The 16246-nt window shown below is 46.5% G+C and overlaps 1 protein-coding gene across 2 annotated transcripts in view; it reads left to right on the plus strand.

Annotated features, from left to right (window-relative positions):
• The window catches only part of LOC144126121 (uncharacterized), a 47841-nt gene that overhangs the window by 20409 nt on the left and 11186 nt on the right, over positions 1-16246 (plus strand). For both annotated transcript variants that reach the window (XM_077660083.1, XM_077660081.1), the window contains exons 5-6: positions 1732-2009; positions 7652-7847. In XM_077660083.1, the coding sequence (XP_077516209.1) occupies positions 1732-2009; positions 7652-7847 (474 nt within the window). The remainder of the gene's footprint in view (positions 1-1731; positions 2010-7651; positions 7848-16246) is intronic.

The following is a 16246-nucleotide window of genomic DNA, read 5'->3' on the forward strand; positions in this document are numbered from 1 at the left end:
TACCTCTTCCCTTGTTGGCCTCTGTTGGAATGGCACATGCCCACGATGGGGGATTAGCCAGAGTGGAGTGCGAACTCGAACAGGAAACCTCCTGCCTCGTCTTCCTTTTCTTTTTTCAAATTTTCTTCTTGAACTTTCTCTTTTGAGTTGCTTCAAATCTGTTCTAATTTTATATATATTTCTCCTTCTAACTCATTTTGAGACTCTTTTTATTCTTTTTCACCCCAGTCATCATTTATCTCTCCTTTCTTCATCTACAGATCATCTTATTTTTTTTCTTGGCTGTCTTCCTATTCCAGCCCCTCGGATTTGTGAGTTGCCATTTGAAACACACAGCAGTGTTGGATCAGGAAGTCATTGCCATGGGTGCCATTTGATAAAATGATGGCAATGAGACTTCAGCTCGATGCCTGTTTTTTGGCTTGTCGCTTCTAACAGGCACCATTTGCGCTTATTATTAAGTGAAGCCACGCTGTCGATAACTAGTGTTAAAAGAAGTTCAGAGTCGTCAGGAAATAGTGAAGCACTGCTTCAGAATGTGTTCAGAATATGCGCTAGTTGTCATGTGGTGCTTCCAGCATTTTGCACCGGCAAGCTACATTTTCTTGAAGGTGCCTCTAAATTTGCAAACTTCCTCATGTGTGATAACTGCTGGTTGATAATGCAGATGAATCAGAGATCACTTGGAAAGTTTGTGTTAAACAAGAACAGTGAGAAGTAATATGAACAGAATGAGTATAAATCACCTTCTCTGGGTTGCACCTCCATCCACACTGTTCCTCGCTCAGGCAGCTATGGTGAGTTAAATCGGAGATACCCACTTGCTTCCGATCTCCAGGGCCCTGCAGTTGTGATCGCCTCCACTTAGCGCAAGTGACTGGCTTCACCTCATCTATGCATTTACCTTTATTGTTCCATTCGACCAGCATGCGAAAGTATTAAAGGTCTCTTTATGATCAGAACGTGGTATCCTATCGATACAGGACAAGTTCTGTTTGTTTTTAGTGTCCGTTTAAATTGCTGATTTGTTTGGCTGCTCCAGTGAACATGGTACAGCGACTTTGGCCGTGTTGGGAGCATGTTGTTTGCTATCTTTCTTTTCATTCTCTTCTTTTTAGTGCCTTGTCAATGGCTGAGAAAGCTTCCAGGTTCTTTTTCACAGTCCATTTTCGGATAGAAATTGAGTTTAACACGATTTTCACAAAACATGCTCGGGGTGCAAATATTTGTCAGTACCGGGTTTTACTCAAAAACGAAGGGCCCTAAGGGTATGGTAGCGGGACACTGGCATAAATAAATGCCATCTGTATTGCTGTGATGTCATGGAATTGCTAACTATTGTACTGTATGCAGTTTGCATCTACTATTTATTCTTACCTGCCCTCATGGAATGGGCTGCTGAAATAAAGCAAAGCTGTTGGTTGTATCATGTCGCATACCTTGGGTGCTTATGATTATATAAACCAAAAAAGGACACAAAAAATTTTATTATAGGCAGTGCCAGCTAGCCAAAAGAGCAGCTTTACTCTGATAATAGACTGCCTAACGTTGGTGTTCGACCAGGTTAGTGCGTTTCACGCAAGCAGTGCTGACCTTCAAGTCAGCAATTTTATAGAATGGTCAGCATTGCTTATCTGCTCTTCTGATGACTGTGTTCCTCTCCATGCAGCTGCGAGTCTTTCGTGTGTACTGTTGGAGCCATCTTTTGTTGGTGCTGTGCTCTCTTTGTAGAAAGTCAGCTTTCAAGCAATGATGAAGCAGAGGAAGAAAACTCGAGCGATGGAGAGCCTTCGCCAAAGTGCAGCACAGAGGCACCAGGAGCTCAGAGAACTACGAGGTCAAGCAAGGGCAATGGTTCCTGCTCAGTGTTGGAAAGCCTGCTGTCCTCCAAAGAGCTCAGCAGCTGTGACCAAAGGCGCAGACTCCATGCACCTGTTGACTTCGCAGAAGATGAGAAAGACTTTGAGACATCAAGAATTCTAGAACAAGCACTGGCTAAAGGGGATGAGGTACGTGTTGGTTGGTGGCACTTGTGTTCTTTTGATCAGGGCAGGATGCTAATAATGTTTCCTTGAAGCAGTCTAGCAAAAGAATCGATAGATAAACATATACTGTTGAGGTAATGCCGCTATTAGTAAGACTGCCATTGGTCATTGCTATTTCTGATATTTATGAGGTTTGTGCCATGGTGACATACAAGGCATACAAATGATAGAAAAAATTTGTCTCAAAGAATAGTTAATAAAAAAATATTAAACCCCCTCGTCTGATCAGTCCATGTGAGGCCAATGACATGAAGTAATGGTTAGGACATGTATGCCATCTTTGTCTTCACATTCTTGGTTCATATATTTTGTTTTCACAGCTTGCATGCCCCATGTAATGTGGTCATTTCTTGAATGGTACACTTCATCTTGCTTCTCGTAGTGTACCTTATGGCAAAGTGCTTTTTTTTCCAAGCTTACTTTCCCGGCCTAAGCTTAGTCCTCAAGGTCTTTCATGCCTTAGTTAGCATGCTTCAGAGCTATTGCCACTGCTGCGATTGCCATGAGTATTGCTGCCACTTGTAGTGGCCTGCAAAACAGCTCTCTAGCCATGTCAAAATGGTACTTGCTGAGTAGGAAAGAATTTCCTAGCTTTGAGCCTGACCAGGTGCATGCCCCTTCGAGCTTTCTGATAAATGCAAATACATTTCACTTTTATTGGGTGTATGGAAACAAGTGGTTTTTCAAGTGGCACGCTGGAAGACGCATGCTGTCAACACAAATCCTTTGCCTTCCTTTTTTGTGTTTTTTTTAATCGTACACTGAATGTTTCCAAACAAGCACCTTTGGTGTGCATCTCTCCCCTCTTTTTTTCTGAATTTTCCCCCACTCTATGTGGCCTTCTGTGCCCTTATTTTTTCTGTCTATCTTCTGCATACATTTCAAGATGCTGCTGTAGTTATATCTTGGGGGCTCATAATTATTAGAGAGTAATGTATTTTAATGTGCTGAAGTTATGAGGGGAGATAAAAAAGTTTTGCAGCCCGGCTGTGACCAAACATCTGATAGTGGTATACGCTAGTTTAGACCATCCCTCTGGCCAAGCAAGGTCTCAATATCAAGCCTTTCGGTTTCTCCCTTGCTCTGAATCAGTCAGTTAAACATGCAGTGGTGCTCCAGCTGCTCCATTTGCACCATTCTAATACTTTTACATCTTGCTGCTCCAGTCTGCTCCAAAAGCGGCAAATGAATCAATATTGCACCTTAGCTGCGCCGAAAAGAAGACGCGGTCACAGGAAAGCTACTATTTTTGTAGCCATTCAGGCTTTCGGTTAAGAACTTACTAAAATGTTTCCGCAGTTGGCAATCCAGGGTGGGCTGCCTTGTGGTAGAATTTAGCAGCCAGTTCATTCGTCACATGGAGGAAGGAAAGAACCCTTCCTACTTGGCCGCTGTCTCGGCGCACTTGCGCATGCACAGCAGGCATTGCAGCAGACGATGCCGCTGCATCTAGAGTTACTGTTGGCTGCACCTTCGGCCAAAGACTCTCAGTTGTCCTTGCGACAGTGCGTGACTTCCGGCACACTTTTTGGCGTGCAGCTCGGATGGTGAGGGCCTCTCCCCAGTTTTCCTTCCTCCATGTTCGTGCATCATGTCAGTTGCATCAAAATGTTGCATCATGTCAGTCAACCCTGAAGTGGGCTGAAGAAGTCATATCTTCTGGGTTGAAGAACAAAAACTTGGAGCAGGTTCAATGAGGTCAAACTTTGTTGGAACAAGAAAATTTCAGCCCTGCTGATTCACTTTGCGAGCTTGATTAATTTGTAAAAAAAACCAAGAAGCATTTAGATGATGCCAACACAAAAAAAAAAGAATGGCTGAAGTGAACATGTTCTTTGGACATTTAGTCAAGCTTGCTTGGCTGAACTTGCGTGCAAGACAGTGCTAGCATTAATAAAATGTTTTGTCACTGTTTTTTGTGACCACCACCTTTCTTCTGTTTTTTTTTCTTCCCAGCTACACATGGCTGAACCTGATCTCGTTAGTAACAAACTCTTCTGGGTGACTCATTTATTCCATTCGTGCTGCTCCTGGGTTGCTCCAGAATTATTGTTCTGATACAAAGCTGCTCCAAAATGAATATTTTTCTGCTCCAAAAATTGCTCCAAAACTTGAAATGGCTGGACCACCACTTAACATGGCGTACACCCACGGCTTCAAACATCAATAGCGCAATGTGAAATTCTTGTGAAAAGAAGGAAGTTCCACCAAAGAAATTCAGAATAGAATGGTGAATTTGTATGGCAGTGAATGTCTATCATATGTTGCATTATCATATGCTGCAGACGACCCGAGGTCAGGGTGGCCGAGCACTTTAACCGATTTGGACCATTCAGCCTGAATTGAGATCCTTATGAAGTATCGCCGAATTAAGGTTTCCAAAGTTGCCACAGAACTGAACATTTTGTATGGCAGTGCTTTCAAGATCATCCATGACATTTTGGGTGTATTGAAGGTCACGATGGGTGGCACTGTACCACTTTATGCAAGATCGACCCCACTGCTTCACATTATCAAGGGAGCGTGATTTTATTCATCCATGCAAGTGACCCAGAATATTTTCTCGCCCGCCTGGGGATGAGACGTGGCTGTATCAGTAGGACCTAGGAACAGAACTACAGTTTGTGGGGTGGAGGCAGTCAGGAGTCAGGACTGTCCCCGCCAAAAAAAAAATCAAGACCGAAAGCTCGAGGAGGAATGCAATGGGGGGGGGGGGGGGACAGTTTTTTGAACGCAACGAGGATCCTATACTAATTATCTCAAAAACAGTGGGACAATAACTTGAGGATGTTATGCCAGCATTCTCCGAAAACGGCATGAGGCCATTGTGGAGTAATGATGAGGATTGGTGACAAGAGGCGTCCTCCTGCACGAGAATGCCGTGGCTAACGAATTTAGCCTTGCCCAAGTAGCAGTTAGAGAGTGTGCTTTCGAAGAGCTCGACCACCTGCTCTGTACTCTCCCAATTTGGCCCCCTAATGACTGTTTGTATTCCCGAATCTGAAGAAACACCTCAAAGGGACAAGGTTCGATGACTGAACGCAGTTCAAATGGGCACAGAGGAGCAGTTGATGACCAGGAAGAAATTTTTTTTTTATTATTACAATGCATCAAAAGGTTTCCAAGAAAATGCAGAACTGGTTGGCTGTGTGGCCTTGGGCACCAGCTGGTAGTGCTAGTGCTGTGCAACCACGTGACGAGGTGAAGTTACAGTGTGCTTGAGGGTAGCCTTTAGTCTCTTGTGCTCAATTTCCACGCCACGTCGCTCTCATGCGGTGAAGCCAACCTAACTACCTAAAGCCTAGGGGCGGCTCTCACCTGGCATTGATTTTGCTGTAAAAGGATTTGAGGAACACAACTACACCTTAATTTTATTGAGCAAGTATTCTATTTACAGTGTACTGGTAATAGGACTAGATTTCTTATGATAGACGGTGGCTAGTTTCAAACCACCGTCTGCTGCGTCTTCGATGAGAAGTAGGTTAGGCTTGGCAACGCTTCTGCGATGCCAGCATGACGGCAGGCTGCACTTTGCTGCTAGGAGCATGTTACTAGAGTGGGTGCAATGTATTTTTCCTTCTAAGTTACGGATAAGCTTATCTATTGCCATTTCTTATATCGAATTATCGATAGATCCGAGTTCGACTGTATGTGATTTTAACCTTTTGGTGCTTCTTTAGTATGCACCAAATTCTTAGTGCCCAAGCACTTCTAGATTTCGCATTACTTACAGTTGTCCAGGAATTGAATTGGAAAAGTCTTGCTTAGCAGCACACTTAACTACTGATCCACTACAGCACTTACAGATGAGTGTAATAAAGAGTCTAGCAAGGGGTACCATATGGGTCATAAGGATTGGTAATGGATCCTTTGCTCTTTCTAATTTACATACATGCCATTTCAGTAAATTTGTTGATCAGTGCACCATATGCCTTGGAAGTAAGCAGTACTGAAGGTTCTTACTGTTTACAAGCTGATTTAGATGAATTCAGACCATGTGTGATTGCTAGCCCATTTCTATACCTTGAAGGGAAGGAAATGGGAAGTTTTTCATCAAAAGTGGGTCCTAGGCTAGCATGAACATAGCAAAAATCAGTGTTTTTCGGTTTTAACTGATTACATATATATTTTTTTTATCAGTGGATGTTTATCGGTGTTTTTTGGTTAAAACCGGAAAGTGCACACTCTAAGTATATCGAACAGCCTCGTGATCACAGCAAAAGCATGTCAGGGACTATATGCATTTTCGAAGACACACCTGGATATTCCTGCAGCATGCTCTTGAACTGCTGTGTGAAAGCTATGAAAGCGGTGCTAGGTTGATTTACAGTACAGGTGCCCATTTTGGGACCCCCCTAGTATAGATACACATACTAGGAACCATTTGTGTGTTTACTTTCTCTATGTGTGTCTGCAGAGGAGAGAGCAAATGCATAGATAATAATCGCTCATATTAAAATTGAAGTACACTTACGTTGTATAAAGTCTTGTGCATTAATTGTTAGTTTCAGTTTTGCAAGATATCCTTAAAACTGGATAAGTACTGCAGTGATGTGTTCATTCATAAGAAAATTGGTCTATACAGTTGCATATGTGATATGTAGTTTGCAGTTCATATATTTCTCCCATACAGTAGGCATATAGCGGCTGTGCTGAAGCAGCAGAAATAAAGGTTGCATACTCTGTAAAAGGATAATGCATGTAATCTGTAATTTGTTCTGAAATTTTTTTAGACTGACCATATTGAGAGCCAGAAGTACTCACTTGTATTTGGGTACAACTCAAGAACGAAGTGGCAAATCTCTCTCAAAGGAGGTCCTCCTACCATTGGCGTTGACCTGTTGTCATAATGTCGTGGTCAGCCTCTTTGCACTTTCTAACATAGGATCTCAGACAGATGGCAAGTGCAAATCGATTTACTTCCAATGGTTTTTGCTGTTCAGTGTGGCACTCATCTACCAGCTAGCCAAGTCATACCATTCGCTGCTGCCCGAACATAGATTTGCTTCACCATGAAAAACGATGAATTGCACGTAATTCATTGTCACTGCAACTTTTATATTTGGTTCCCTTCAAAATTGGAAAGAACTGTTGTCATGTGCTTGAGTGGCTGCCCTATATCTCCTGCATGTTTTGAATGATTGAGCAAAGTACATTACCAATTTACCATGTTTCCTATGAGCACTGTGTATTTGTGAAATAGGCATAATTTTGGAATTTGCACCTGAAATTCGTATATTGTTTTGTTTTTATTGCAGAAGTGTGAATAGCTTAGCCTCAAAATGTTCTCTCTTGTGATTTCTTTTTTTTTTTTACACTTTTAGTTAAACACATGGGAGTTTCAAGCGAACTTTTTTTAATGTTTTTTTTACACTTTTAGTTAAACACATGGGAGTTTCAAGTGAACTTTTTTTAAAAACCCATTGGTAACAGTACTTTTATTTTAATCTCTGAATACCAGCCATAAGGGTACATGTAGAAGCACTACAAATTAGAGTTACAATTGATGAAGTGGTTGTTGGGTGAAATTGCTTCAGCAGTTCTGTGCATTTTTATGTAGGTGCAGCTTCTGCTGCTACTAACCTGACGTAATCTTCATTTTGCAGTCTAATGCAAGCATTGTTGACGGCAACTGCCACCAGATGTTCCCAGCATCATCCCAACTGAGCTTATTGGCCACTGCAAAAATGCTGGAGTCTGGCTCAGGTGTCAAACCAGAAGCAGAAGGAGATACTCCAACGTTGCTAGCAACACTGGCTGCATCAGGGGAAAGCTCTACACCTGGTAGTGGCTCTGGCCAAGGTATGACATCAGTGAAATATTGGTGGGCTTGTGGATGAAGAAGCCAAGAGGCAGCAAGACCAGCCTTTGCAATGAAACTCTGTTTAAACTGTCCTTTCTGCGGTTTCACCCCCTACACTGCAAGAAGCTGCTGAGCGCGGCCCTCTATGTTGGGTTGTGGAAGGATTTAATAGAAGTCTGCTTGTTCATCCGCTTGTCAAGAGTGGAGGAGGCAGTAAAGCCATCATCTCATGCGGGGCATAATTTTCTCCTTTACAGTTTAGATTATTATACCTCAGAATTGTTTTATGATGCTTGCTCCTGGGTATCCTACTTCCATCGCTGGGCTCCTTGTAGGGGTGTGCGAAGAACACTTTTTTCCACACCGAATTGAGTACGAATAGTGTAGCTGTGCTACCGAATTGAATAAAAATTAAGTAGTGATAGAACCGAACCAAATATTTTAAAGAATATTAATTACTTCTGCAAATATTTCGACAAAACAAGCAGTCGTGCAAAACAGCGAAGTGGAGGCTGTGGCGCTGCAATATGGTGTTATAACTTCGGAGTTATAGCTGTATAGTTGTTTAGATGCTACACTGGTCTCAACTAGGGGTTGCAACAGGAAGTCAGTATATTAATTCTATGACTGTCATGTCACGTAGTGGTGACGGCAGTCGAAGCAGCGATGAAGACGGACAAAAGGTCTTCTAAAAGAAAACTGTTTATTGGGCTGACTTGCACCCAAAATGGACTGAATCACTCGGCGGCAGCGAAACGGCAAGCGTGCTCGGTGGTCGTCGAACAGAATGCCCGCCGCTGTCGGCGGTGCTCAATTTAAAGCTGATAGCGAACTTTCGAGATAAAGTGTGCAAAGTTACTAGAACATTCCGGAACAACGTAGAATCAGCTCTGCCTGGCTGCGATCAATCGAGGGAAATCTATTCGTGTCTTGCGCCGCAAACAAAGCGATGAAGTTGTGTGGCGGCAGATTTGAAGAATGAAAAAACACTGCAAATGTTCGTGGCATTACTCCCCTCTCAAAGAAACATTGACCCGATGCATTAAAACAAATAATGCGACTAGTAAGAGATAAAACGGATCTTGCGAAAATAGAGTATGGAAATGCAGCGTCCTTTAGCGCGCATAATACGGCTTCAGACGGACTACATGGACAACTTCTGGTCGTACGCAGCAGCGCTGGGATGCAGTCATTGTGTCAGGGATGACTTCATAATCTAGTTCACCTAGCCGACGAAGAACCTTGTACGGGCCGAAATAGCGGCGCAAAAGCTTTTCACTCAATCCACGGCGGCGAATGGGCGTCCAAACCCAGACTTGGTCTCCTGGCTTGTATTCCGCGTTCTGTCTTCGTAGGTTGTAGCGTCTGGCGTCGAAGCGCTGCTGATCTTTGATCCATAATCGGGCAAGCCTTCGAGCTTCTTCTGTGCGTGGAACGTAGGCGGCAACGTCGACGTTCTCTTCTTCTGTAACGCAGCATGGCGTCTAGCGTGGGCGTGGCCTCCCTGCCATGGACGAGCCTAAAAGGCGTCATCTGAGTGGTCTCCTGCACTGTGATGTTGTAGGCGAAGACGACGTAAGGCAGGATGACAACCCAGGTTTTGTGTTCGGCATCGACATACATGGCGAGCATATTGGCGATGGTTTTGTTCAGGCGCTCGGTCAGTCCGTTGGTCTGTGGATGGTATGCAGTTGTCCTCCGGTTGCTGGTTTGGCTGTAACACAGGATAGCTTGCGTTAGTTCCGCCGTGAATGCTTTTCCTCTGTCCATGATGAGCACATCGGGGGCGCCGTGTCGAAGCAGAATGCACTCCTAGAAAAATTTGGCGACTTCTGGTGCTGTTCCGTTCGGTAGGGCTTTCGCCTCGGCGTAGCGGGTCAGGTAGCCGGTCGCTATGTTGATCCACTTATTTCCAGACATTGACGTTAGAAAAGGGCCAAGCAAGTCCATGCCAATCTGCTGAAAGGGCCTTGAGGGAGGTTCAATGGGGTTCAGAAATCCTGCTGGTCGTGTGGGAGGGGTCTTTCGTCGCTGACAACCTCGGCAGGTTTTCACATAGTGTGCGACATCGGCAGACAGTCGGGGCCAGTAATACTTGTCTTGAATGCGTCGGAGGGTGTGAGTAAACCTGAGATGTCCAGCGGTCGGCTCGTCGTGTGAAGTGTGTAGAACTTCTTCGCGGAGACAAGCAGGCACAACAAGGAGGTAGGCTGTTTTGCTCGCTGCAAAGTTCTTCACAAGGACCTCATTCTGCACACAGAAGGAAGACAGTCTTCGCTTGAATGAAGCGGGGGGTGAAGAAACCTTGCCTTCCAGGTACTCGATGAGGCATTTTAGGTCGGGGTCCGAGCGTTGCTGCTGAGCAAAAGAGCTGGGGCTGATGGGTCCCAGGAAGGCGTCCTCATTGTTGTCCGGCGGCGGTGTATCTACAGGGGCTCGTGAGAGGCAATCGGCGTCAGAGTGCTTGCGTCCGGACTTGTAAACGACGGTGACGTCAAACTCCTAGAGATGCAGACTCCATCGAGCGAATCGGCCAGAGAGGTCCTTCAAATTGGCAAGCCGGCACAGCTCGTGGTGATCGCTGACCACCTTGAACGGTCGTCCGTATAGGTAGGGGCGGAAATTTGACGTAGCCCAGATGATGGCAAGACACTCCTTCTCAGTTGTCGAATAGTTAGCCTCGGCCTTGGAAAGGCAACGGCTAGCGTATGCGATGACTTTCTCCAGCCCGTTGCTTTTTTGAACGAGAATGGCCCCTAGGCCCACACTGCTTGCGTCGGTATGAACTTCAGTATCGGCGTTTTCATCAAAATGCGCGAGGATCGGTGGGGACTGTAAATGACGCTGAAGTTCCTTGAAGGCTTCTGCTTGCGGCGCTTCCCAATTAAACATCACGTCTGCTTTCGTCAGTTGGGTCAGGGGCTCGGTGATGCGCAAAAAGTTTTTCACAAATCGTCGGTAATATGTGCACAGTCCGAGAAATCTGCGCACTGCTTTCTTACCGGCCGGCGGTGGAAACTGTTCAATAGCAGCTGTTTTCTGCGGGTCCGGGCGTACTCCCTCCTTGCTAACGATGTGGCCTAGAAACAGTAGCTCTTCGTAGGCAAAGTGGCACTTCTCTGCCTTCAAGGTTAGGCCAGACGACTTGATGGCGTCTAGAACAGTTCGAAGTCTTTTGAGGTTCTGTTCAAAGTTCGAGGCGAAGACAACGACGTCATATAAATATACCAGACATATTTGCCACTTCAGGCCTGCCAGCACTGTATTCATTACTCGCTGAAACATCGCTGGTGCGGAACAGAGACCAAATGGCATCACCTTGAATTCAAACAGCCCATCCGGAGTGATGGATGCTGTCTTCTCGCAGTCTCTTTCGTCGACCTCAATTTGCCAGTAGCCGCTCTTGAGGTCCATCAACGAGAAATATTTGGCGTTGCAGAGGCGGTCCAGTGTGTCGTCGATGCGGGGGAGGGGGTAGACGTCCTTCCTTGTTATGTTGTTCAAGCGGCGGTAATCAACGCAGAATCGAAGTGCGCCGTCTTTCTTTCTCACTAGAACAACCGGTGCCGTCCATGGGCTGTTTGAAGGCTGGATGACGTCGTCGCGAAGCATTTCTTCGACTTGGTCCCAGATCCCAGATGGCTTGGTTCTCGCGGTGACACACGGTACGGGCTTTGACGGAGAGGTCGGACGTTTTGATCCGTTATAATTCGATGCACGGCAATTGGCGTTTGTTGGACCTTCGGCGATGTCGAAAAACACTTACTGTAGCTTCGAAGCAGATTGCGGATCTGGTCTTGTCTGTTCCGGGGCAGGGCTGGGTTGATGTCGAAAGTGGGCGAGTTCTCTTGGTCAGGCGAGTCTTCTGCGGAAGGGTTGGAGAGGGCGAAGGAGTCTCGTATGTCGGATATTTCGTCGAAGAAAGCAATCGTCGTTCCTCTGTTAATGTGCCGGTATTCTTCGCAAAAGTTAGTCAGCAGCACTTCGGCCTGGCCATTGCGGAAATGTGCAATGCCGCTTGCGATGCTGATTCCTCGGTCTAGAAGCAACTGCATGTTCCCCTCGATGATGGCTTCAGCGTTAATGGCTTTCGTGGCGCCTACGGTCACGGTAACGCTTGAACGGAGTGGGACACTCGCCTCTTCCTCCAGGACACTCAGGGCTACGTGATTTTCCCGAGTTTTCATCGAAGCGATGGCTTCTTCTGTCGAAAGCGTGATCAGCTTGGATCGCAGGTCGATGATTGCCTGATGCTCATTAAGGAAATCCATACCCAACATCACTTCGCGGGAGCATTGCGGTAGCACAACAAAGGTCGCAGGATAGGTATGCCCTTTGACAGTCACTCTCGCTGTGCATCGTCCTGATGGCGTAATGAGGTGGTCCCCTGCGGTGCAAATGTGTGGGCCGTCCCAAGCCGTTGTGACTTTTCTCAGATGCGCAGCGAATGTTCCATTCATCACCGAGTAATCGGCTCCTGTGTCGACTAGAGCAGTAACTTTCCGGCCGTCTATAGTCACTTCTAAGTCGGAGGTCCTGGCTCTTGCATTGCATGTCGCTCTCGGCGTCGGGTCACGGCTTCGTCGCAGGTGGGGCGTGTGGTCGAAGCCTTTTTTGGGTGGCAGCGTCGTTTTGAAGGCAGTTTGTGTCGTGGTCGGGGTTGTCATTGTGTGCGGCATCGGTGCAGCGAGTGTCGGGGTCTTCAAGCGGCGTTGCGGGTGCAGCGTCTTCATGGGGCTTGGTCGGTAAAGGATCTTCGGCGTTTCGCTCGTGAGGAACCTCACCTCCAGAGGTTGCTGTCCTTAGTTTCCCCTACGGGGGCTGGGAGACTTTTCTCGTACCGCGGCGTGGCGATGCAAAGCGCGAGGTTGATGGCGATGTTGAGCGCGAAAAGCGGTTCGGTGTGTGCTCCTCTCGACGCAGGTACTCGTCAATTTCCTGGGGACGGTGGCCGAAGCGTGGTCGTGGGGCGTTAACGGCAAATCCTCGAAGAGCGATACGTCGGTACGGGCAGTGACGAAGAATATGGCCGGCCTCACCGCAATGGAAGCACAACGGCCGGTTGTCGGAAGTCCTCCAGGCGTCGCATTTCTTGGGGCTTGAGCGTCGATCGTAGGCTGGGCGGGCGGGGGCAGGGAGTTGGTGTTCGGGAACAGTGGTTCATGTCGGACAGGATGCAGGGGTTGTCATTGGGGCTGAGGAGTCCTTACTGCAGCGGCGTAGGTCATAGCTTGGGGTTCTGTGGCCGTTGGGGTGCCAAGTGCCTGTTGCAATTCTTCCTGTACCACATCCATCAGAGTCGCTGCTTGTGTCTGTGGGGAGGATGGCAGTAATCGGTGTAGCTCCTCTCGGACGATTTTGCGGATAACTTCTTGCAAGCTGTCGCTGGTGGTGGCCGTTGTGTCCGAACGGATTGCACAGGCAGAGGAAGGGCGATTGTACTGCTGAGCTCGGACGTCGAGGGTCTTCTCAATCGTGCAGGCTTCTTGCCTGAATTCTTCGACTGTTTTTGGCGGCTGGCGGACAAGGCTGCCAAAGAGTTGTTCTTTTACGCCGCGCATTAAAAACTGAACTTTCTTTTCCTCGGTCATCTCGGGGCTGGCGAGGCGAAATAGGCGCTTCATCTCCTCGACGTAACCGCGGACGGGCTCATTCGGAAGCTGGATCCTGGACTCGAGGAGTCGTTCGGCTCTTTCTTTCCTCACGACACTGGTGAATACCTTCAATAGTTCTCTCTTGAATAGCTCCCATGTCGTAAGGAACGACTCGTAGTTTTCGTACCACGTGCGTGCAGAGCCCTCCAATGAGAAAAACACGTGTCTAATTTTCGCCGCATCATCCCACTTGTTGAATGACGCCACGCGCTCAAATTGATCCAACCATTCTTCAGGGTCTTCGCCTAGGGATCCATTGAAAGTTGGCGGCACCCGCGGTTGCTGCAGTATGATCGGTGTCGACATCTTCGGTGAGGTTGCGGTGCTCGTAGCAGCGTCTTTTCACTGTCTGGTGCGGTCCGGCAGGGTCCCGAACTCAGGCTCCTCTTTCTGGAGACGTCGGCTGGCTCGCTGAGCTGCTGGCTTGTCCTCGGGGGTGAAGTGCTGAGGGCTGGCTTCACGACTTGAAGGGGGCATCCGGAACGTGGAAGGCTACCCCGCACCTCCGCCAGATGTCACGTAGTGGTGACGGCAGTTGAAGCAACGATGAAAATGGACAAAAGGTCTTCTAAAAGAAAACTGTGTATTGGGCTGACTTGCACTCAAAATGGACTGAATCACTCGGCGGCAAGCGTGCTCGGTGGTCGTCGAACAGAATGCCCGCCGCTGTTGGCCGTGCTCAATTTAAAGCTGATAGTGAACTTTCGAGATAAAGCGTGCAAAGTTACTAGAACATTCCGGAACAACGTAGAATCAGCTCTGCCTGGCTGCGATCAATCGAGATAAATCTAGTCACGTCTTGCGTAGCAAACAAAGTGATAAAGTTGTGTGGTGGCAGATTTGAAGAATGAACAAACACTGCAAATGTTCGTGGCAGCTGGGCTTCTTTGTAGGGGTGTGCGAAGAACACTTTTTTCCACACCAAATTGAGTACGAATAGTGTAGCTGTGCTACCAAATTGAATGAAAATTCAGTAGTGATAGAACCGAATCAAATATTTTAAAGAATATTTTTACAAAACAAGCAGTCGTGCAAAACAGCGAAGTGGAAGCTGTGGCGCTGCAATATGGTGTTATAACTTCTGGAGTTATAGCTGTATAGTTGTTTAGATGCTACACTGATCTCCACTAGGGGTTGCAACAGGAAGTCAGTATATTAATTCTATGACTGTCATACTGTAATTATGAGAAAACTACCTTTTTCTATTGATGACGAAAAAGAAAAAACTTCGCTAATTCTCGGTGGATCATTTTAATGCATTACCATTTTCTCTTGCTGCTAATTCTTTTGTAGCCCTGCCTTAAGGATATGATGCAATAGTGTCAATGAATCAATGCTAGTATATGCAGAATTGGTCATTCTCTACTTTACAGTCATAGATCGCTGGGAGTCCCCATACCACCCTTGGCGCTGTGGTGCAGCGGCTAAGCGATGTGCCACTGTTCTGTCAGGTGGCTGTTTCAGACCAGTGGTGGGGCTTGTGGGACCCAGGTTGCTTCTTCCGGGCAACCTCTCATGACCAGTCATTAATTTAACAGCCACTTACCACGGTTGGCAGTTTGCTCACAACCAGGTGGGCAGGTTGTGATGACGTCTTAAGGTTCACATCGTGTCACACGTGACTACCCACCGTGCAGGTGGCAGTTGAATTATTGATTGGTCCCAGGAGGTTGCTCGGGTAGAGCAACCTGGGTCTAAAGTTCGTTATATCCGAGGTGACCACATGTGATGGCAGCGTGGCCACTTGTGATGGCGGTCGCCGTTTCCATTTGCACAGATCCTTGTAATGCTAACGCATTAATAAAGTAGCGCAACTTATAAGATACGCGAGATAGGCGAGAGCTACATATGAGCTGTGGCCATCGAGGTTGGGCATCAAGGCAGGATTTGCTGAACCTGCTTGAGCCCTGGCCAATCCCAGTGTTCATGTATCAGCATTATGAACGTTTTCACATGAATGGACATGAATGAAACCCTTCATCCTACTACAGCTTGCATATACCGCGTAAGTCACCAACTGCTTTTATTTGAAAATTATTTGAAAACTTTATAGCATATTCAATCCATTTCAAATAATTTTGAAAATGCACTATTCAGTTGGTTCAACGAATTGAATAGGAGGATATTTTATTCACTATTTGAAACTTCCTGATATATGCACACCCCTGCTACTTTGCTGTCTTGTCGCAGACTCATCAAATTTGCACCTGGCCAGTAAGCAAGGCCATAAGGAGGTATCATTGATGGTCATAGCGATTCTGACATGCATATCCTGGTCGAAACTTTGTTTTTACTGTTTCCACACAGAGTTGCACTTTCTAGAGCTTTTTTGCTAGGAATTCCACGGGAGCCCTATCTCAGGCCTCGACCGTCGAGGTAGTACGTAAATTGCCAATGTACAGATGTGAGCAGGCTTGTCTGAGTGCTTGAGTGGTGTTCTGTGCGGCATAGAAAGTGAAATTTGAAATCATGTAGTGGGTTTCATGACAATGCTTGCGCTTGAGTGCTGCCTTATATATTTACATGAACAACAAAGGCACAAGCGCTTGAGTTTCAACAAAGCAAATGCTCTAAGATTTTGCTTTATTTGTCTCACAACACGCTGCTTCAGCGGTCTGGACGAGCCTGCTCACATCTGTACTTTGTATGATTACTCTATGCTTTGCCTACCTGGAGCTAGAGTGGTAAAAGCTTTTCCTAAACTATTCTGGTTTTCAAGGTCATTTATATTCTGGTAACTAGTG

This window comes from Amblyomma americanum, chromosome 3 (assembly GCF_052857255.1).
Source record: "Amblyomma americanum isolate KBUSLIRL-KWMA chromosome 3, ASM5285725v1, whole genome shotgun sequence".
Lineage (NCBI taxonomy): Eukaryota > Metazoa > Arthropoda > Arachnida > Ixodida > Ixodidae > Amblyomma > Amblyomma americanum.